Here is a 22,416-nt window from a genome sequence, read left to right on the forward strand (position 1 = left end):
GCTTGTAACACTGAATTACAGGCATGGGGAGGGGAGTGGTTAGTAAAAGCAGGGTTTTACTCAAACCAATTTAGTGCTAAGATGGATTTGGGAAACATAAAGAGATTCAGGTCAGTTAGAAATCAGTAATTAAACCTATTATAAATTCACAAACACATTTCCGCATAATTTTTTTCCTTACAAAACTCTTTGCAAACTTCAGTTGAAATACCTAAGAACATTTTAGCCACTAAAATGCTGAGATACAGCTGAAATGTGGAAACGGCAGGCCTTTGAGTTATTCAGGCCACATGAGCTGGCTCAGGGAACAGACTGTGAAGGGCAGACTTGTACCAAGCATGTTCTCTCCCTTTTCAAGAGACTGCTGGGGGCTTTGGCTCTACTGTGTGAGCTGAATATTCAGCCTGTCTAGAAGTACAAATCAGGCTGGGAAAGAAAGAAATGCAAAAATGCAGGAAGTCCTTGTTTTCCACTTTTTTCCCTGTCTTCCATTTCAGCTGTCTGTATGAGAGAGAACAAGGGAGTAAGACTAGCTTGAGAACTGCACTATGGACACAGGACACTGTGTGCCTGAAGTCCAGAGTATTGGGCAACCCAGAGAGACAGCCTGAGTTGAGCACCTAATGCTGGATTCCATGATGAATTCAGGTTATCAACTTCTGATCTGGATGGCAACACCTGAATTTAGAATATTTAAATCCAGAATTAAAATTACATTCTACAGATAGGAATGAGGTCACGGTACCTTGCTGTAACTCAGTTTTCTGTATTTCTAAGTAGCAATAACAAAATTGGCTTTTGTAAAAGACAAGATCCTCATATAAAGGCTGTAGGGAAGTACAAGTGGTTGTTTCAGTAGCATAAAAAGGGCTGTGACAGTTTCATTTCTACGCTAAATAAAGAAGTGCTCAGAAGCTCTTTTTAAAAGCTGTCCACCCCACTTTTAACCTTGGTCAATTTACAGCTTCTAGGGATGCACCAAGTTTTACAGCACTTTACTGGCTTCTATTCAGACTGCTGCACAAAGGCTGTGCAATACTATGTTGTTCAATTCCAGTGCATTAACCTAAAATTACCTTTGAGACACTCCAATTCATTAACCTGTGTGGAATTAAGCTTGGAGTAAAATAACATCATAAGAACAGAGTATGGGAACGTGTTGGCCCAAGCTCAGTTCTTGACTTTCAGGTAAGTAATGTACTACAAATCCACTTGCAATTGTTTTAAAACATACCTTAAAGTTTTTGCCCTGTGTTCATTAGAGGTACTTTACTAGCATACGAATACAGCACATTTATAATACAGCTAAGAGGACAAATTCCCAACTGACACCCTTCCCTCAGAACAAAATCCTATTGTGGCCTATTTCTTTCAGGCTCCAAGCTATCATCTAAGAATGCAGCTCTGCTTTCAAGTTAAGAGGACTGAGTATAAGGCCAGATGCAATTTTAAATTTTATTTATACTTTCTATAAAGCTTTTTCTGCACTACCATTACAGACTTATGTGTTTACACTCCTAAGGCATATCCAAATATTTCTTACTCTTTAGTTATGTAAGCGTGCTAAAACCACTGAAGTTGGTGGGAAGCATCAGCACTTACAAATTTTTCATAAGTTATACTAGATCTAGTTATACTAAATCTTACAGAAATTTGAAGCAAATATAGTTGGCTTCTCTTCACATCTAAACAAGATGGGATTTGTATCATCAAAATAGTATAGAAAGAAGAAACCACATTCCTGAGAAACCTAAGAAGCCCCACAGAAAACCTACAGCCTTGTTTGACAGTTTTTGAATGACTACGCTTTGTGCATAACAAACACGCAGCTGGCCTTGCCTATCAGAAAGATTCAGAAATATTTTAAGATTAGCACATGTCTAACTCTGGGTAAGCAGGCAACAGAGCACCATTCTGTTTTGCAACTGCTGCTTTAAAATTGCCTGACTGCTCAGATCTCTTCTCATTCCTAAGCTATATGTTTTACAATGGGAGAAGGAAGGAAAAGGGTAAAAAGAGTAACAGCTTTCCTCAGTCAGTGCCAGGGCACAGCAAGGGCTGGCTGCTCACTCAAGGATGAAGAGCTAGGAGCTGAACACCATAGCACAGCTGTCAGAGGCCTCCATCGTCCAGGCCTCCCCCAGCATCTGAGAAGGACAAACGAGAGGCCCAGAGGCTGTGGCCAGGTTTACCAAGCCCACATCACCTGCCTTGGAATACAGACCGGCCTGGCAATCAGTTGACTGTGGAACCCTGGTTACCATCACCAGATCTGACCCTGACCCATGGACTGATGTTCTGGCTGGATCTTACTAACACCAGCTGCCCTGATGCTCTGGTTGGCCCTGGCTGCAACCCTCAACCCTGTCCTGTTCCCTGCACGCAGGTGTGCACTCAGGTGCTGCACTGGGAAGCCCCTGCCCTGCTCACCTCCTGGTCCTCTGTCCTTCACTGAGCCCCTGGACTCATTACTCTTCTTTACTCTGAGCCTCTGGATGAAAAGGGAAATTTGGATATGTTTATCTGCATTTCTGCCCAAAGCAGGTTTCATGACAAGCATCCCACAGCCATTAGGCCTGACTGGCTGAGGTATGGGGTTAATGTCCCAGCCTTGGCGTTCACAGGGACATTCATTACAAATGCTCTGCATCTGAGGCCTCATGCTGTGTCCTAGATGAGCCCCAAGTGAGTGGGATGGGGCTGACAGCATTCTCAGCACCACAGCAGGTTATTGCACTGGACTCCAACAGCAGGTGATGCAGAGGTGCTGAGGCATGACAGGGACACACAGCAGGAGGCCATCAAAGACATAGATCCAGTCACTTGAATGAGATGTTCCAGAGCAATTATGATTAACTACAGGGTTTACTTAAGATCAAGGGATCGATGTGCAGACAGCTGGGGTCAAATGATTTGGTGGCGTAATGGGTTTCTCTCTTTATGACACTGAGTGCCAAACTCCCAGTTTCTCATACAGTGGGAGAGAAAAAACATGTTTGCTGGTAAGGAAAGCCTGCTAGGTTTACCATCTTTCTGAGGATGCATGCATAAAATAAAGGCTGTGGAGGAGAAAAAATGGATTCAAGCAGTGAGCTTGACTTATTAAGACATACTGGCTGGGTGTGATGTTCAGTCTTGAGTTCATCTAATGGAAGAGACCTAATAAAATCACTCAAGTTAATAGAACCAGCTCCAACTATCCCATGGGAAGAGCTGGGACAAGGAACAGGAGGGGCAACATATGGGTGACACAGGAATGCTCATATTCCATAGCAAGTTCTGGGGGGAACTTAGTGAAAACAGAAGTAGTGTGCTGGCCAATACTGAAACTATTCCCTCAGCCATAGAACTACACTGCAGTTAGGGCTGGGCAAAAATCAGGATTACTTTTGAAAAGGGGGCAAGGATGCTTTTTTCACTTAGGCAAGGGTCTGGAATCCACAGCAGTGGCTTGAGGTTAATCCCATTAGAAAGTGCTGAACGATGGCAGTAAGCTACTATGACAACTGAGAAGTTATAAAATGGCTCTGCATTTGCAAAAAAACCTATTTCTTTTGTTGCAGTTTACAACTAGTAAGTCAGGAGACAATTTGTGAGAGCAACAAGAATCCAACCTGCCCTTATGTATCAGCCTGTACTCACAGTCACGAATGTTCACAGAAGACAGACATAAAAATGTTTTAATTAGGGATATATCATTTCACCAGCTTTCTTCAAGTTCTTCCACTCCCACTAAAAAAAGTGAAGTAAATATGCCTCAAGTTTCATGATGCTGCAGCTTTTCTAAGCAAACATCTCATTTTTTGTAATGGAATACATACCTACTTGGAGTTCAAGATTAAACATTCATTTACTCTAAGTGCTATGTAGTGCAAACACCTTCTTCACATAGTTGAAGATGCTTTATGAAATATAAGCAGAAAGCACACAAAGAAATAGTGAACACAGAACATGGATTATCTGTATAGTCCAAACCATATAGACTTTCTGTTTATTGCTTTGTTTTACAAAGACTGCAAAAATTTGTCATGCTTCTTACAAGAAGCTTCTCTCACTGACTTGGTGAGATGTTAAGAAGCTGACATAAATTATTTTTTCTTTCTCATATACACAACTTGCAAACAAAGAAGTTTGTTCTACATGAGGTAACAGTGGATCAATAGGTAGAAGGCTGAAAGGAAATTTAACCTACCAAGGAATAGACACGTTTTGCAGGAACAATGTGTTGTCATTAGGTATAATTGGGCAAATGGTGGTGTGATCTTCAAAGCCTCAGCTGATCATATTCCCTTGAGTACATTATCCAATTAGGGGGAAGGTGCATTAGCTACGCCTTGCTTTATTGTACTGCTGAAGTTGAGAGCAGGTGTGAGAAAACAAGTTTATAATCCTTGCTTGCTTTGCAAATCAATTCTTAATCACTCTGGCTCTTATTTCCATGTAAGATCTAACTTTTTGATATTTATGAGAGCAACGTGGCAGCTCCCCTTTTGTGGGTCAAATGAGTAGCAGGTCCAAGAGGCTTTTAATTCCTAATACTAGTACATATGGTTTATCCAGCTCTTTTCTAAATAAGCAGGTAAACACAGCAGCCATCCTTGACAAAATAAGTAGAGATCAACAGCACAATTTCTCGCAACCCTAGAATTACTTGCAGTGAGCAGGTCTTACTACATGAGGATGAAGGCAGAGTAGCATTTCAGCCTGTGTCCTGTGCTAAGTTCTGACCCTCCTTGATCCATCTGATCAGTATGCTAAATTAAATCAACTGGGGTTGAGCAGTCCCTACAATTTATTCAAGCAAGAATATGGAGTGGTATGGATAGGAAGAAAGAGGAATGAGACTGTCCTTTCAGTGATTACGTGCAATTAGATCTGATTATGGTTAACAGTAACACAGATTATGCTGGTCTAAAACCAGCTGCCCCAATTCTACCCTCTATGCCTCCGCTGTGTGACTGTGCTTCATTCCTTGCACCAACAATTAGTTCTAAAACTAGTTTCTTGAACCAAGAAAAAAATCTGAGAACTATCATGAACTACTGCTTAGTTCCAAAGTCACCAATTGAGTATTTTAGTTTTCTCCCCAGTCTTTCTCCTCCCCTAAAGGCAGTTTGTTCACTGTGACAGATGCCTGAAGGAAAATGCTCCCCTGCCAAAGAACCCTGGTGGAAGTATGCATGTCACCTGGCCAAACAACTCAATCAGACTTCTTTCTCTGCTCTTCAGTGGCTAAATTAGGAAGTCAGAGTGTTCTTGTTTTCAAGTCTGAGATGCGAGACTTAATTTAAAGACATCTTGTTCAGTCAGAAACATCTAAATGGTCATTGATTGTTTTTTCCCAGTTGGATATATAAGTCTCTTTAAAAACACAAACTGTTTGTTATTTGTGCTCTGTCCCTGTTGCTAGACAGGCTACAAGGTTTGTGCCAACATTACTAGAATAAGAAAAATATGAGTTTGAACAAGTCAAGCCTAAACTCTTACATTCCTGAGAACCAGGAAAATTGACAATGAATTGCAATGAAGTTGTACTTAGAAGCAACTGCAAGGACCCTGGAGAAAGCACATCTGGTTGGAAAATTTCCAGCATTGTCGGGATGCTGAAAATTCAACAATACAAGGACAATATTTATTTATTAATATTAAAGATAATAGAATAGCTATAGCTCCCCTTTGCTTCACTGGGCTCTGAACAGTCCAGCAGCACCGGCAGGTACAACCCTCTGAGCTGTGTTAAGGAAACTTCCCTGTGTAACCTTCCAGGAGCCCCTCTGGCAGTTCTGCTGGCACCCCCTGAGCTGGCACCCAGGCCCCTGCACAGCTGCTCCTCACACAGTCAGACTGTGTTTCCTCACTGGCTCCCCCTCAGGTTTCCTGTAGGACAGTCTCAGCCACCCTCATCCTTGGTGCAATAACTAACAAAGAAACAGCTGCAGCATGGTGCCTCCGAGGAGGGACCTTGAACAAAGGAACCCCGTGGCTTTTAGCACCCTCCCAGTCTAAACCGGGGAAAATCTGGGTCACTGGCTCCTGCCATGTCCCCGAGTGTCCCTCACCTGGCTATGCCACAGGACCCTGGGCTCTTTGCTATGCAGAATATTGGCAGTTCGCCGCCTCTTGCCTGCGACTCTCACCCCCAAAGCTCAACCTGCAGCTTCACTGCAGCTGCCCCTTGAACCACCTGCACCCAGTGGATTCCTCAACAGCAGTACCTCCTTGGCTCTGTCACCTGCCACGGCTACCACAGCCCAAATCCTGGGAAGGAACACCAATGAACAGAGGAACTGCAGTTGCCTACCAGATACAAAATTTACTCCAGACTGGACTGGCACCAATAGGCTATTTACTATTCATAGACAAGCAAACAAACAAACAAACAAAACCCCACCCTATACTTCTAGCCTCATGCTACTTCACCTTTATCCTAATTTTTTTTTAAAAAAAAGCAAATTCATCTACAATATAACTTCATTGAAATTATTGCCTCAGCCTCACCCGTGATTCAGTCTTGAACCTGAAATCAAGAGAGATTTGACAGGGAGAAATTTGATTCTGCTGGGCTACAAAACATTGCTGGTGCCAATTTAAAATAGAGGAATTACCAACTGCTGTAGCACTTAAAAGGGAGTTGTTTGAGAAGAAACTTCTTCCAAGGTCTTCTAAGCTTCATAAAATAGTAATTTTGTTTTAGCATCACTATAAAGAAACTTTCTCTTAAGACAAAATACCAACTTCATTTATCCCTCCCCCACCCCCCAAATATCACAGCAAAAATAATGGACAATCACTTCATGAGACATTTGTTTATCTCAGCGTCCTTAAAGAATGGATGTGATCAAGGACATTAATATGTTTTCTGAAGCAGATAAACATTAAATAACTAAAGACCTTTAGCAACCTCTGGCGATATCAAATAAGATGACACAGTATCACTCATTTAACGTCAACCTTTCACTTAGGTTTCCAGGAGACAGCACCTAAATTCTGCTAAAATCACACTTATTCTAGATCTGTATAATTTCAAGGGCTAAAGCTGATTCACATGCTATAGTAGGGCTCTGCTTCTGCTCTTGTACCCAGAGAGGACAGTATCTGATACCTAGAGGCTGCCACTCTTACATGTGTTGTCATATCTTCAAAAGACCAAAGTGCCCAAGACAACAACTACTTGAACAAACTTGGCTACTTTCTTTGTGTCTAAATGGGAAGGATAACCCTTTGAAAATTTCATCACTTATGTGCAAATTCATGGTCATTACAATGGTTTTAATTTTTTGTGTTGTCAATTTGCCAGGCAGCTGAGAACTCTGAACAGCAGAATTCAGTGGTAACAAAATTTGAGGTCCTGCAGGCTGCTGTATTATTATAGTAGGAAGGTCCAAACAGTAACACCATGTAGTCCAGATTCTGAAGCAGAAGTCCAAATAAACCATGATTTATTGTGTAATCAGATGCTGTTTTACCTCATGAGGTCCCCAAACTCTTTACTACTGTAGATCACTGACCATGTAATTAAGTGGTCTGCAGCTACCAGAGGCTAAAAGGACTCAATAACCTTTCAGTTTAAGTCCACTACAGAATGAGCACATTACACCTGGCCTGACTGGGAAAACTGGCTGTGTTTGTGTGGCTTTTTAGGCGTTCACATTTATCCATGCCAGAAAAAGGACTTGCTTACTCAGAGCCCTCTTTACAAACAGTTCAGAGCTCCTTTGCAATCACTGCTGTCTTGGGCCTGGCTGGGACGGACCTAATGCCAGTCCCAGGCAGCCTGCGTGTCAGAAAGTGCCTCCTGCAAGACTCTGATCTCTGGGCTTAATGCCACGTGAAATGCCCTATTTTACACCCATGCCACGTGAAATGCCCTATTTAACACTAAGGTAAAGTCTACTCTTGGGGGTATCAACCATTGACAGGTTCTAGCCCCCATAAGATACATGCTATGTTTTGCTTCCAGAAGGCAAAATTCACATTGCCTGTCATGAACACTGGGGTTCTAGCACTTGAAGTGAAGAATTTCACATTTTTTTGTGACTCCTGGCCACAATTTTTTTTTTCTAATTTAGGCACCCATCTCACACTGCAGACAGGAAACAGAAATGCCAAATGTAAACACCTTTAAGCAGCTCTCTGCAAGATTATCTCTGTTCTTAAATTTACACAAGGCCTTACACCAGTCTCGACCCAAAAGCCTTAGACAACCTTTTTACTATTGGAAGATCTGGCAGACCCTGAAGATGGGGTGATGTACTCGTAGGCAGAAATGATAAGGGATGTACAGAACTTTTCATTTTGCAGAATTCTGTGAAAATCTCAGATGCATCAGAGTTACTCACATCTGTCAGAGAGGTGACAAAAGCATTCAGAACTAAGGACAGGGCAGTGCACTGGGCTGATTCTTTTCCCTGCACCATGCTAAAGAGCAGCTGGACAATCACTGACAGAAGCAAGCTAGAGGTGTGAAACACTTAATATAGCTCAGTTCCAGATGAAATACGTAACACACTCACAGGTGTAGGTATCCTTAACTTAGCATCCATTTAGCAGTGATTTCCAGTTCCCCATTAGAAGCTGTGTTGACCAACACTATGTACCATCAAGTAAACTGCTACATGCCTTCCTCCTTCCCAAGCAACTACTTTGCTCTGTACCTGAAAGTACAGAAAATGATTCTGATGAAGATGGAGTTACTGTTTTCCAATAAAAGCACGAGTAGTTGTAAAAGGTCAATCAGATTTACCCTGATGTTGTCTTAGAGATAATTTGTTATTCAAATGACAATGGTACTGTGTTTTTATTAAGCACAGTTAGTGATCAATGGCACTACCTGCTTATCAGGCAACCCTTGGCATTTTCATAATTTGTCCATACAATAAGACCTGAGCTTTATTTACTCAACATGAGCAGTGGAAGCTCAGAAATAATCACAGATTATTGCTGAGATCTTACAGAAAGTATTTTAAAAACAGTCTCTCAGCTTCTTTGCCTTGATAAGCTATTTCAAATGTCAAAATATTGGGTCCTATTTTTGCATAATAGCTATAAAAATGTAGTCTTATGAAAGTTTCAACTCCTCATCTTGCACGATGGTCTCTGATTCTGTCATGGAAATGCAGGTCTGAAAGTGATTCCTAGGAAGACTTTTTTACTTTTTCTAGTTGCTTTACTTTTTTTGCAGTTTCTAGATCTGTAAGCATTTTCTAGGTGACCTATTGATCATCACAGAGAAAATTTAACAAAATTATTGCTTTTATTAATGTGCTTTCCTCATCCCTTTGAAGTCATTCCAATCCTTGCATTCTCTCATGCCGAAGTTGAAAATCACTGATGCATTACAGCTGTCTCTACATTCAAGGCTATGAACACCATCACCAGTTATTCCAGGAGTGCATTCTAGAATTTGATCATACCATTTAGATGCCAACATAGAACATTTCAAATCTGACAGCTGCTACAGACACGGAAAGAAAGAAATATGGAGGAGAAAACTGTTTATCAAAGTCATCGGATATTTGCAGAAAGAATCCTGTGAAATTGCTGATACTTATTATATATATACATATAATGTATAATTGTGTTCTTATCACAATTCACAATTGGTCACAACAAAGCTTCATCGGAGTCCAATCACACACGTTTTCCATTTACCATTTTCTTGACTTAAATTTGCACACCAGGACAACTGGGCTTGGTGAATTCTACTTGCTCCCTAGAAAAACTCCACCCAAATATAAACAAGAATTTTTACTTCTCTTGTCATGATTTGTGACTTTCAAAGCACATCACAAGCATCAAAAGTCACTATATTGTATCGGTATTGCTTATTTGTGGACAGGGAATACAAAACTCAGGTATTTATGGTCTACCTAACTTCAGTCACCATCTATGAAAAATCTGATCCTGATTTTCATTGGATTTCTGCCTTAATGTACCACTGACAGTCACAAAGCAATTCAATGGGAGAGACAGAAATAGAATCAGCTGTCCCAATTCTCAGACTCAACCAAATAACCATGTGGCCTCCCAGCTTGGTGCTTATAAAAACACAACAGCTGCTGTAGTTTCCGCCTGCAAACCATTGCCTAACTCCTTTTAAATGCATCTTTGTTCATGTTCAGGCTCGGCTCAAAAGACCCAGGGGGAAGGCAGTGAGAAGAGAGCTGAGAGGCGTATAGGCTTTGCGCCTCACAGTCTTCTCAGCAGAAGCAAGTATCAAATGACTCAAGAACTTTTAGTCCAGCGCTACATGTTCATTTACTCAGCTTCCCTTGCTATGCATGGAGCGTGCCAGCTGGACAGACGTGAAGAGATCCACAAGAACACCGCAGAAGCCATTTCTAAAAGGCAATACCATTCCTGGTCTCAGCAGGGACCTCACTGACCACATATGTGCCTTTATTGTCCACTAAAGCATGTCTAATATTTGGCCGATGGAACTGCTTTAATAATAATCTCTGCCCCCAAATGGCAGCTGAATACCTACTGATTCTCTCCTCACACTGTTTGATTGTAAACAAACCCATTAAGCACCAGTGGAAAAGCCTATTGTTATTACAATGACTATGAAAGTTATAAAGATGCAAATTACATACAGGTCTTTGTCATTATATAGCTCATAGTACAATATGAAAATCATCTTACTTGAACAACTCGTTGTGGGGAACTTCTTCCTCCCCCTCCAATTTTCTCAGTTGCGCATCAAGCTTCATCTAAATGACTGGGCAGGCAAGCAGTTCTACACTGACTTCTCTATGAACTTCCCTCTTATTAACCAGGTAATTCACTTGACCCACCAATAAAGGCACTTCCTGACCTGTTGTGCTATGCGCAATGCAAACGTCAGCACCGTATTAGATCTCTGGTGGCTTCTGTGGTTAGTCAAGTACAGGCTGAAGCACTTCTCAGTTGACTTCTAGTCACTTATCCACACCTCTGATTCCACTAATCCACATCTTTGATTCCACCAATCCCTACCTTTGATTCCACTAATACAAATCTTTGGTACGCTGAAGGCTTGGATTCTAACAGCTTCCAGTTTCACTGGTGTCATTAGTGATGGTTGCAAGTGATAGAAATAAAACACCCCTAACTATTCTCATTGCCACATGCTCTGCAGACACAGTGGGACTCATGGACAGTATCAGATACTGTAAACTGTATCATTACTATTTGCTAAAACCTTCCCATAAATGGTCCATGCTGGAATTGGACAGATTCCTGCAGATGTCTTCATCCTTCTGATAACGGCAAGTGACCAGCTTTATTACAAACCTTTTCTTACACAGGGGAGAAAATCCGTGTCAGGATAAAATGACTGTCTTCTTTCTTCCCTGTCCTTTTGCAATACTGCAGCAAAGCTCACAAATCAACTGTAATCTGGCCCTCAATATCTTGATGCTGATTTACAGCTACAAGAACTCTTGAAATATTGTATTTATGCCCAGCACAACTGACATGATTACTCCACCCTCTTGCTTGATCAATCATTTCATACACCTCCAGGTGTATGTAGAGAACGATGATAGGTATAGGTGCATATGTAGCTGTATATATATACATTTAGACTTCATTCTAACTCTCTTGGGATAGACAGTTTCAGTTTTACTTTGGTATAGTACTTACCATAACAGGACTCTGATGTTCAATGTTGCTGTGCTAGAGGACTCTTTAAAATCAGAAGCTGAAAAAATAAAATTACTAATTTTACTGCAGGAAGAATAACATGGTGAGCAAATTTAAGCTGTCACAAAATGAGTAAATCAAGTAACTTAGTAACTACTAAAAAAATAAAAGTTCTAGAAAGAAAGATAAGAACCGTTAATTAGCAAACCCCAGCATAATATATATATAACCTCACAGGCACACAGAAACACCCAAGGGGAAGGAGCAACACCTGAACTAACTATTATCTATTTCAACCAGATCAGCTGATGTGAGTGGTACCGGAAATTAACTTTGCTAGTTACACCAGATTCCTGCTCAAAATTCCTTTCTGCATCCAGTTCCAGGATACTCCTCCAGTAGAAGAGCTGTTCTAGAGCGTTGTGTACAGGCAGCTGCCTTGCTGGAGTGGTTCTGCAAGGGCCTGTTTCCCTTTCTTATTAGATCAACATAGACAATTTAAAGGGAAATCACACTTATACTGCATCCTTAAAGCCAGGCTTGAGGTCACTTTACAGAATAATTTATACAAATGAACAGCTGTCTTTTACAGCAAATGAAAGCAACAATAAGAAATAAAATTCTTTAATTTTAAAAGCTGCTATAGAAATATCTGAATTTTGAGAGGAAGCTGTTCTACAGTCGGGCACAAGGGACAGCTCTGGAACTTTTCATTCTGCTTTCATTATCTTTTCTTATTTGTGCTCTCTGATTTTCAACCATTGGGCAAGCATCATGCGTGTCAGGCCACCAGGAGCTTTGGAGCCTGACAACTGAACTGGCCACGACTGGCATGAAGAATATCCAAATATGTTCTGTGCTGATTGCTCCCAGTGAACCGGACAGGAGAACTGGCTGCAAGCTGAGGATTGGTGACTTCAAATCCAAACATTTTCAAATGCTTGGCACCAAACACTAAATCTCTTATCAACTCTTCTCTCCCTTTCGTGACCAATTAGGGCTTCTCTGTCATAATTAGTATGTGCGAGCAGCAAGTGTAAAGGACCAGCACAGAGCAAACACAATAGCTGTTACTTCTTTAGTTGCTATGGGAAGTAGTGACCTTCTACTTAAAACCCTCCAACTGACTTAGCAAATTACCTGATAGTGTGAGCTTCTTTTTGAAAAGAAGCTGGATGTTTTCTATCAGACCAAATCAAATTTCCCTGAATCTATTCTTATTATATGATGAAACTTGCCTCAGCTTAAAACCAATATTTTGGCAAGGTAAACTGAGCTGTAAATTTGCTTTGCCTAGTGACTAATTCCCTGTTGGAAGTGAACAAGAAGCTCCTGAGTTCTGTCATTAGCAAATGTGAAAAAACAACAGGCTGGGCAGCTGGAGTTTTTTGCTGCCTGGAGGCATAGGGTCTTGTTTGTTTCGTTAAGTGACATTATTGGGTTTGAAAGATCCTGGACTGTGCCTGCCACAAGAAACAGGGCACAGTGCTACTCTTTCTGCAGATGGCCACTTTCTTCCCAAATCACAGGGTTCTCGACTAGAAAACTATAGAAATGACCCTGCATAAACATTATGGAGATAATTACAAAATAAAGGAACACTACAAAGAATCCATTGAGATCTTTAATTCCAAACTGCCACCATCCCAGAAGGAACAAACTGTGAGTTAATCTGACTCCTAAGTATACAATTAAGCCTGTCAAGTTCTGGCTCCATAATATGCTGTTTAATATTGAAAAATCTGTCAGTAAACCAGTATGTGGTATTAATGTCATAGTGCTTTGTACTTGCTTCCTTATGAAACAATAAAACTATTTAGCCAATACAAGCAACATGTTATTTATACACCTTTTGACAACAGTTTTAATGCTGTGTGGGATACTCCTCTTTCCTTCTAATATAATAGCCTTCCCTTTATGGATAGAAACTGGTGAGGGGAGCTGTGTATGTGTTCTACGCAGAATTTACTCAGTAATTCTATTAAGACCTTCCCGCACAGAAATTAATGTTCTCATCTCATTCAATACTCATTCTATTCATTATTTAAAACAGAAGGCCTACTCTCTCTCTCTCTCTCTCTCTCTCTCTCTCTCTCTCTCAAGTTTCCTCAAAGGGTTTTCTATTAGTTTCAATGAATTCAAAAGATTAGGCTTCAACGCTTCCATGTTTGCAAAACTATAAAACTCTGAGGCTTACAGTCAGAGCAGACGGTTTTGCCACTTCTGGAATTTTTGAGAAGGAGGGTGTCAATTGAAAGTCTTCAAAAGAGGTCCTTTACATGTCCCTGCCATGTTCAGGTCATGCTTCAAGAAGGTGCCATTCAGCATCAGCCAAGAGAGCTTGTAATGATTTCACCAGATTCTCCAGGCCAATTCCTGCACCTGGCTCACTCGCAGCTGCCCTCAAAAGGCTTCAGAGCTCACGTTACGAACAAGTGCTTCCCACCACAAATGCCTGCACTAAGCAGCAGCAGAAGTGCTATGGTGGGGGCTCAGTGCTGGAAGAAACAAAACATGGTAGAGGAGTTACCTTCCTTTCCCTTCCTATATTTGATATTCCCAGCTAATGAAAATGAATGAAAAAGCTGTCATTATTCCTCAAGGGTTTTGGTTTTGTGAGGACTTTCAGCAAAGCCAGCTGGGCTGTGCTGTGCCCATGGTGAAGCCCCCCTTGCTAAGTGTGTCTGTACCAAAGGGCTCACTGATGCTAACACCGGCTGTGACCACCCCAGGCTGCTTTTCAAAACCTCCTTCACAGGTCACTAATCCACTGAATGCTGTCTAGGTCCATTTACTTAGCAAATGAATTTTGAGGACTAGGTACACGCAACTTGCTTGGAACCCTGACTCCAGCAATGATTAATATTTAATACAACTTTGTGGATTTACTATCTTTTATTTTAGTGATTTCTATAGCCGGGAAAAGCTGACAGTTCTAGGGGATCATAAGTCCTCTTTTCATAAGAGAGACAAACTTTCAGACATGAACACTTTTACTCAGGTCTAAGAATTGTTTGTATTCCTGAAAGCTTGCCTTCCTTGTAAAACTGTACATCTAAAGATCATTGTGGCTATACCCACTCGGACACTTTGATGTTGTTAAAACCAAGATGAAGAGAAGCTAGAATTATACCTCTCACAAAAGTACAACATATCCTCCTGCACGGCAAACTACCTGTTGTGATGGAGGAAAAGATGCATGTTAGGAAGGATCACATGGGAAGAGAGTGAGTTGTACACCTACTACTGATGACCATATCTGTAATTTTCTGCATGAGTAGCCCAATTCAAGGAACAAACTGGGAGGAGTGATCTAAGTAAGCTATGCTTTTACATTTTCCAGAGAAAACAAAAGAGCTGATTTGCCTCTCATTTCTGTTTGCAAACAAGTAATTCCTAATTTATAGCACTATTAACAAGAAGTTCAGACAGAACAGCTTAGATTGGCAGCCACTGCAAGAAATAAAACTCAGTAAATATCCAAGAGGATAAAATTATTTACAGATATGAGAAGAAAGAAACTACAGTCCCAGTAATAGTGTACACTTAATAAAAATTAATGGGATGCTTTAAGTAGCCAGTGGAATTATTTCTCTCAGTCTTGTACACAGAAGTAATGTCATGCAGACAACCTTTTAAATGAGAAAGATGTGTGTCTTGTGAGGTACTACCAAAAAACCAAACTGTTTTGATAAAGGAATACTCAGTGAATGGATTCTGATGTCACTTTCTGACTCTGCAACTATGGCTCTGTGAAAAAGGGCAAGCCACTTAAAAATTCAGCACCTCTCAGTAAACTGGTAACAAAGGCAATGGCCCTTTAATTCCACACATGAATATTTTTTAATCATCTGACAGTTCGAGAACAGAAGAGCAGTTCCCATAGCTTCTATATTTCGGGATTCCTAGAGGGATGGCCATATTGAAAATGAGCAATGTACTTCAGTTAATCAGTGAGAGTGCAGAGCAAGGTGTCCCAAGAAAGATGCAAAAATGCAAAAATCTGCCAAGGAGAACCTTCTGCCCGACTCCAGGATGTCATAGCTGACTAATTGCACAACACGTGAGCGGTTATATTCTTTAAAACAGAGATCAGACTTGGGTTAGCAGAAGATTTTCTCATTATTCACCTTCAAGATATTTTTAGGGACCAAGAACTGTGTGCCCAGTGACAGTCCCAATGCTAAGGCCCAATTGCTATGAACGCTAACATTGAGTGGGGCAAGTGCTCAGCACAAGTGAAGGTCCCAGGCTCCTGCTCATACGTGGAGAGTGACCCAAGTCAGCAATACAAGCAACAGCCAGGCTGGAGAGGGGACCAACACAAACCTCAATCCTCATGGCTCACATGTAAGGGCCTGATTCTTCTTCTGAAGGAGTTGTCTGCCTCTCAGTTTCTTCATTTAGAAGCCTTTTGAGAAGCTGGCATGCCCTTGGGAATGTTTAAAAGAAAAATAAGGAACTTCATCAACAGAGCTGATAAAGCAGCTCAAGGGACTTGATGCACCTGTGATAAAATACAGCAGTTGAACAAACAGTTGAGGATCACAGTGGTGGTGAAATGCTGTATTTAGGTGTGAAATGTAGTAGTTGGACATCTCTGTGTAATTCTAGAACCTACCACAGACATACAGGTGGACTGGGTGCCAAACCCTGTGCTGACAAGCTCTGGGCAAGTCTAGGGTGTCAGTGGATTGTGATAGACAGAAAAGTACAGCTTGGAAGGCTCTAGAGTTTGAGAAAACAAACTCTCCCTCCTACCCATGAATTCATTTTAGTTCATGAGTAACTGTGCAGTGAGGGGGAAGAAAGGACATTTACACTTATAAAATAAACCTCCAGAAATCTTTTAAAGAGAAAAATCACCTGTGGCAAAAATGAAACTGAAAAAAATGTAGCAAAAGAAAACCAAAACAGAATTTTAAAAATAAAGATGGCATACAAAAAATAGACAGTTTTCCAGCTGTGAAATAGGAAAAGGGCATTTTTCATGAACACCGAAGACTCTTTGAGGTGCTTAATTTTAACTTTCTTTCTTTAAACAAAGCATTAAACTCTAAATCAGTCCAAAATAAGACAAAAGTAAGTCTAGCAAAGGAGCAAAGCTGGCCAGGCTGGAAGTCCTGGGCACTGCACTGTGAATATAATTTTGCACCTGCTGAGAAGCTTTGCACAGAGATGTAGTTGGAACACAGGATTTCATCCCTATTCTCTAAAGGGAATCCTCAGCTCAAAGATGTCAAGAAGCAGATTTTAATGAGAACAGAAACAGGCAGTTTCCCATTTCATAAATGCCCACTTTAATTTAAGGGCAATATAGTAATTTTTTTAAACTCAGGTGTCATACACCAAGGGACCTTAAGGAGTTATTACACCTAGGAGATGCCAAGCAGTTGTGCCCCCTGCATGATTTGTTTTCAGTAGTACTGTGTGTAAGAATATCTTAAATAGACAGATGGGTTAAAGACAGGGAGTCTTATTTCTAGTCACAACAGTATAATGCTTTTTGAACCATATAGCGGCAACATGACCATGTTTTAATATCTAACGCTATGCACTCTATATTCTAAAGTACTGTTTGTGGAACCCTATGCCAAGAAAATATGGAATTGTGACCCAGAAACTGTGTAGTGTTATTCAGAATAAGAACTCATGGTGCAAACTTATTTAAATATAATCCATTACATTTTTGTCATTGTCTTTCTTGTCTAGCCTACCTCTCTGCATTTATTCCACAGTACTTGCTTAAAAGAGGACACACAAGCTTAGTTTTGCAGAGAAAAAAATCATTTTCTTTATGCTGAGTTACATAAAATTCAACATAAGCTCTTTAGAGAAAGGGAAAATAATTTCTGGGAGTCAAGCATGGATATATGGAGGACAGCAGTTAACTATCCAAGTCTTAAAATGCATTCAAAATGCAGCTGAGAGCAGTAAAAAAAGCCCCAACACATAAAATCCCCTAAACTACCTCAGAGCTATTTGCATAAAGGGTCCAGAGGCGGTACAGTATAAGTAGGGAGACACAAGCCATCCAAAGAGCACACAGCAACGGCTCTATTGGATACTCTGTGTGTCTGTGACAGCAAAAGTGCAACTTTGAAGCTCAGATGTGCAAACAGCTTTAAAGGACTATCAGTCTCCTGCAGATGCATCAAGCAAAAATCTGAAACTACAAACCAGGTAATTTATCAAATAATTTCCTTTTTAGCAGATTCTACCTTTCTATCTAAAGACTGCTCTAAGACAAACAACCTATGTGGCATTCTTAATGCTGTTACCCAAGGACCTCAGAAGTGACAGAATCCTGCCAACAAGAGAGGTAATAAACTCATTCTCTATTTAAAAAATGTGTAGGACTTCATAAAATGGTGCATTTCTTTCATGTTCTGAAGATAGACAAGAATTAAGATATATATGACTATTATACAAGCATTAAAGATATATTCCATTCTACTGAAGGAACTCTGCTTTCTGTAAAATAGCCCCCTAAGTGTGATAGGAATTCAGTGCTAGCTAAAAGAAATAGAAAAGCACTTGTTATCTGGCAAGAGGTAATAGAAGATATGATTATTATTACATCTCTGAAAAAAAGAGGTGCTTCCCCAGTGCAAGAAATCTCCCTGCCCCATAGAGCATAGCTGTCTTCTTATCCTGACAAATACCCAGGCACACGGCTACTTTAAATGTATAGAAAAAGATAGTTAAAAACTAGTGAACTAATAAAGTTTGGCTTTAACTAAAGCTGTAATGAAAGTGCTGTAATTCCCAGTATTATTTTAAAATGAACCCTTAGCAAAGGGAATTGCCTGATGGAGATTGATAGTGCAGGTACAGGTGTCTGTACCTCACAGTTAACACTGAGTTGAAGGGGGAAATTACGTTTATCTCTTGGCAGAAGGCAAAGCAAAATCACTGGCTTTCAAAATCATTTGTGACTCAGGAAGTTAGGTATTTAAAATACTCACATTTATTCTGCCAGAAAAATGAACAAGTGCCTGCTTTTAATTATGAAGAATTTGGAGGATATAAGATAAACTAGAGGTTAGTAACAGAAATGAAGAAGGATCCTAAGAGATTTCAATCCTTACAGCAGCGCTCTATCTCTTTTTCAGTGTCTGGAAATATTGCTGTTATTGCTAGGTTTGTTTGCTCCATCCTCCTCCCCTGCTGTTCTCTGTTCTGCAGAAGCTGCAAGAACCCCCGTCCCAAAATGCCATCTATCCAGCTGCCACTGCTACTCCTCTGCTTGACCTTGTGGGGTGTTTGCCTCAATGGGAGACAGCCCCTTCCAGAGGAGAGTGAGATCATGAGGAGTCCTCTGGATGACATCCTTCAGAGATCTGAAAGCCTCATTTTTCAGTCTGTCCTCAAGAAAGCTGAAAAGAATGAAGAAACTAATAAAGGTATATATCCCACTGGAGACATTTCTTTGCTGATGCTGGCATAGCACTTGGATGAGATAGCTAGATCCAAGGTATGGTTTCCAAGTTCTAATATTATATATCTATATATTTACCACTGTAACTAAGGAGAGGGAAAGAATAAGAGGGCTGCTGCGATACACTGACACAGAATTCTCAAAGGTACTTTCTTCTCTAAGGTCTCCCCGCTCAGACAAGGCTGTACCATCACTTAACAGCTGCTGCATAATAAAAAGGTGGAAGCCTGTCACAGAAACCCTGCCTGTTTGGCAAGTACTTCCCTAGGGAAGCTCTAAGAGGACACATAGAGGAGACATTCCCCAGTTGCAGACCCACCTAAATGTCAGGTCTAGATGGGAGTGCTGCCATTCACCTACTACCTCAAGCCAGTGGTTCCTACACCCCTGCAGAAATAGGCTTTTTCCACAGCTGGGAAGGCTAGAGGCAGCTCCAGTGTCTGAGTCTCCCAGCTTGCAGATGCTCTGCTCTCACCAGTCACAGGAATGGAAGGAAATCAGACTTGGGGATTGCAAGAAGCAGCACATAGGTGCCTACCAGCAACAAGGAGTACAGAGCCCTTCCAGAGTGGAAGAAGAGTTAGCCTCAAGTGCCAACAGAAAAAGCCTTCTTCCCTCTTCACATGAATGCTGAGTGTTGGTTGTGTAGATCCAAGACCTGAAATATTAAAAAGAGTAAGTATGAGATACTAACAGTGTTATGACTGGTAGCTGGAGTTACTGAGTTGGCTTTCAAAGAACAGCAGGTTATGATCCTGTACCACAGAATTCCACAAATTCCCATTTCAGCTTCCTTAGTGAGGATTATGGGGGCTCATTAATGTTATTCTTTTCCTTGGACAGAATCAAAAGCCCCTCTGCCAGAACGGCTTTCCAAAAGACAACACCCTGGCGAGAAGTACCTAAGTAAACTGAAGAGACAGCACCCTGGAAAAAGAGATGTTGAGAAAGACACGTCTTATGGAGACATTCAAAAGAGGCAGCATCCAGGGAAAAGAGAGAAAGAAGATGACCTTGATGTCTATCTGGAGCTGAAAAAGCAACAGCCTCCTCGCAGAAGGTCACTGTTGGATCAGATTGCTGACAGCCCTAGGGCACAGCTAACCTATATGAATGAGTTATCCAAAAGACAGCATCCAGGCAGAAGGTATCTGACCTACGAGCACCAGCACCCTAGCAAAAGAGGATGGAATTACAAGGTAGACCTAAATGACCAATATGGTGAGAAACGCCAGCATCCTGGAAAAAGGCACTGGAATTCTGGCAGCTCAGATGACACAGGCCCCTGCAACTTTTTTGAGTTACTCACCTGTAACAAAGGAAGCTTGCTGCTAGATTTAGTAGAAGATGTTAGCAGAGACAGGGTAGAAGAAAAACGTCAGCACCCAGGAAAGAGATCAGCATGGGAGAGTGAAACAGGAATGAGAAAATAATTGTGTACTATTTGCATTTGGTGAAGTAAACTGCCAGATCACTGAAACATTCTGTTCACTCCCTTATGGCTTCCTGCTGCTGACCTTTGCACCTACCTTTCAGTGCATCAGTGTTCCCATTGAAGTTAATGGCTTTGTCACCCACTTAAAGCAAAGGAACTGAAGGACACAGTTGAATGGAACAGGAATACCGAGTCTTCAACTCCCTCACTTTAGGAAGTTGAGTGCTTATTTCTTTAGAAGCCCGGACCCCAGAATAATCCAACTATGTGTTCCTAAATGACTAAAAAAGGCTCTTAAATTTCTGTTCTGATGCTCCTGAAGTGAAATAATTCTATGGTTTCCTCCCACATCAGTGAAATCAGTAAATTAATAGTGAGGGGGAAAAAAGAACAACATGAAATCGAGTAGCTTTTCAGTTCTAAATGATAACATGTGGGAGACCTGAACCCTTGTGCACTACAACCTGTCCAGACAGTAAGCACTGCAGAAAGACAGGAATTGTTTCAACTGGAATGGAATAGATGAGTCACTTAATAGTGACTTCATTCTGACATGGAACTGGCATGGGAAAACCCTTTTCATCTAAGAAGATGCACTGTGTAAAGGGTTAATGCATCCCTGAGCATCTCAACTGCAAGTTGTGAACCCCCTGACTGTGTACACCCACACTAGAACTCCCACCCTTATGTGTCCACACTTCAGTCACGCCATTTGAAATCATGCCTTCTCCTTAGACACTTAACAATGAAGCAAGCAGAGATCCTTTCCTTCCAGTGAGGATTTTCTCTCCTCTCAAAGGAATGCTTTTACTTTCTGTGGTCAGACTCCCAAAAGTGTTTATTTGATATGAATGATTCAATAAACATGAATAGTCAACTCTGAGTGTCCTTACTGGTTGTGTAAACATACTGCAATAGTGTGAAAAACTTACAACCAAGCCAAGCTAAATAAAGACAAACAAATTAACATCAAAGGGTATTTTTCTAGGCACAATATTTTTGCATCCTGGTGGTCAGCATATGTTTATACTTAGAACTCTTCTGAAGTGGAAGGACGACTTGCATTTAGATAGACTCAGTTTTTAAATATTTATCTATATGGCACACAAAATTATGCATCTGGGCTAAACTCACAGCCATTTTGTGACCTACTTTGTAGGGAACTTGACGAGAAATCTGATTTCCTGTTCATGAGTCTAAACAATAGATTTACTGATTTTTGCAACTAATGCGCTCCTCCTCAGTTATAGAAGTCACTTTTGCCATATGGTTTAGCTACACTGAAGAAAAATAATGAATCATTTCAGTGAGTTTCACCAAAGTTAGATGTTCCCAGACTGATCCACACTCAACATGGTCTGTCAAACCATTTTGAACTTTGGAGATAATATGTAGTTCAATATGTGACAATGGACAGACCTCTTCTATTGACAGGGGGTTTCTAATGAACGAATGTTAAAGAAGTCGTCAGAGAAGATAGCTGGGGACATTCCATACTCTTCAACTTCCTTATGCACACTTTTCGTATATGATGCCTTTTAAAATGTTCTATTTTGTTTTTATCAGGGAAAACCAGATTCCTCTGAAGAATACCATTTCATATATAATTTTCAGCAATGAATTAATGCTTTTTAAACCTCAGGGAACACTACATCAGACCATATCCACTTGCTACAAAATGTCCAAAATAAGGCAAAACCAGGAAAAAAGAAATTCCCAGGTGGGTAACAATGGGCAAATAGCAAAGTTTACATATTTTAAAAAGTGTTCCACTTCTTTCAAGTCATTCAAACCATATTTCAAATTGTCCAGATTTTTGCTTTGATCAAAAGTACATTTTCTCCCAGTATCTGCATGAAAATTTCATCCCTATTTATTAATTTCTTCCTGTTGTCTGCAGTGTTGCAGACATACT

The 22,416-nt window shown here is 40.7% G+C and overlaps 1 protein-coding gene across 2 annotated transcripts; it reads left to right on the forward strand.

The window, feature by feature from the left end:
• The first annotated feature begins 17,553 nt into the window (after positions 1–17,553).
• On the forward strand, positions 17,554–21,384 carry TRH (thyrotropin releasing hormone). Of its 2 annotated transcripts, XM_027905881.1 has the most exons (3): positions 17,554–17,808; positions 18,814–19,031; positions 19,910–21,384. In XM_027905881.1, the coding sequence occupies exons 2-3, from the start codon at positions 18,839–18,841 to the stop codon at positions 20,497–20,499; spliced, it is 783 nt and encodes a 260-aa protein (XP_027761682.1). In that variant the 5' UTR covers positions 17,554–17,808; positions 18,814–18,838; the 3' UTR covers positions 20,500–21,384. The 2 variants fall into 2 exon arrangements, with proteins under 2 accessions (XP_027761682.1, XP_027761681.1); XM_027905880.1 differs by lacking the exon at positions 17,554–17,808 and having other exon boundaries at positions 18,671–19,031.
• The last annotated feature ends 1,032 nt before the right edge of the window (positions 21,385–22,416 follow it).

Source organism: Empidonax traillii, unplaced genomic scaffold, assembly GCF_003031625.1.
Source record: "Empidonax traillii isolate 1590-97213 ecotype Southwest subspecies unplaced genomic scaffold, ASM303162v1 scaffold1216:size234177, whole genome shotgun sequence".
In the NCBI taxonomy this organism is placed as follows: domain Eukaryota; kingdom Metazoa; phylum Chordata; class Aves; order Passeriformes; family Tyrannidae; genus Empidonax; species Empidonax traillii.

Coding starts and splice junctions, on each gene's coding strand:
- TRH (XM_027905880.1), top strand. CDS start 18,683: ATGAAGAAGGATCCTAAGAGATTTCAATCCTTACAGCAGCGCTCTATC. Junction 19,032..19,909: donor GAATGAAGAAACTAATAAAG/GTATATATCCCA, acceptor TTCCTTGGACAG/AATCAAAAGCCCCTCTGCCA.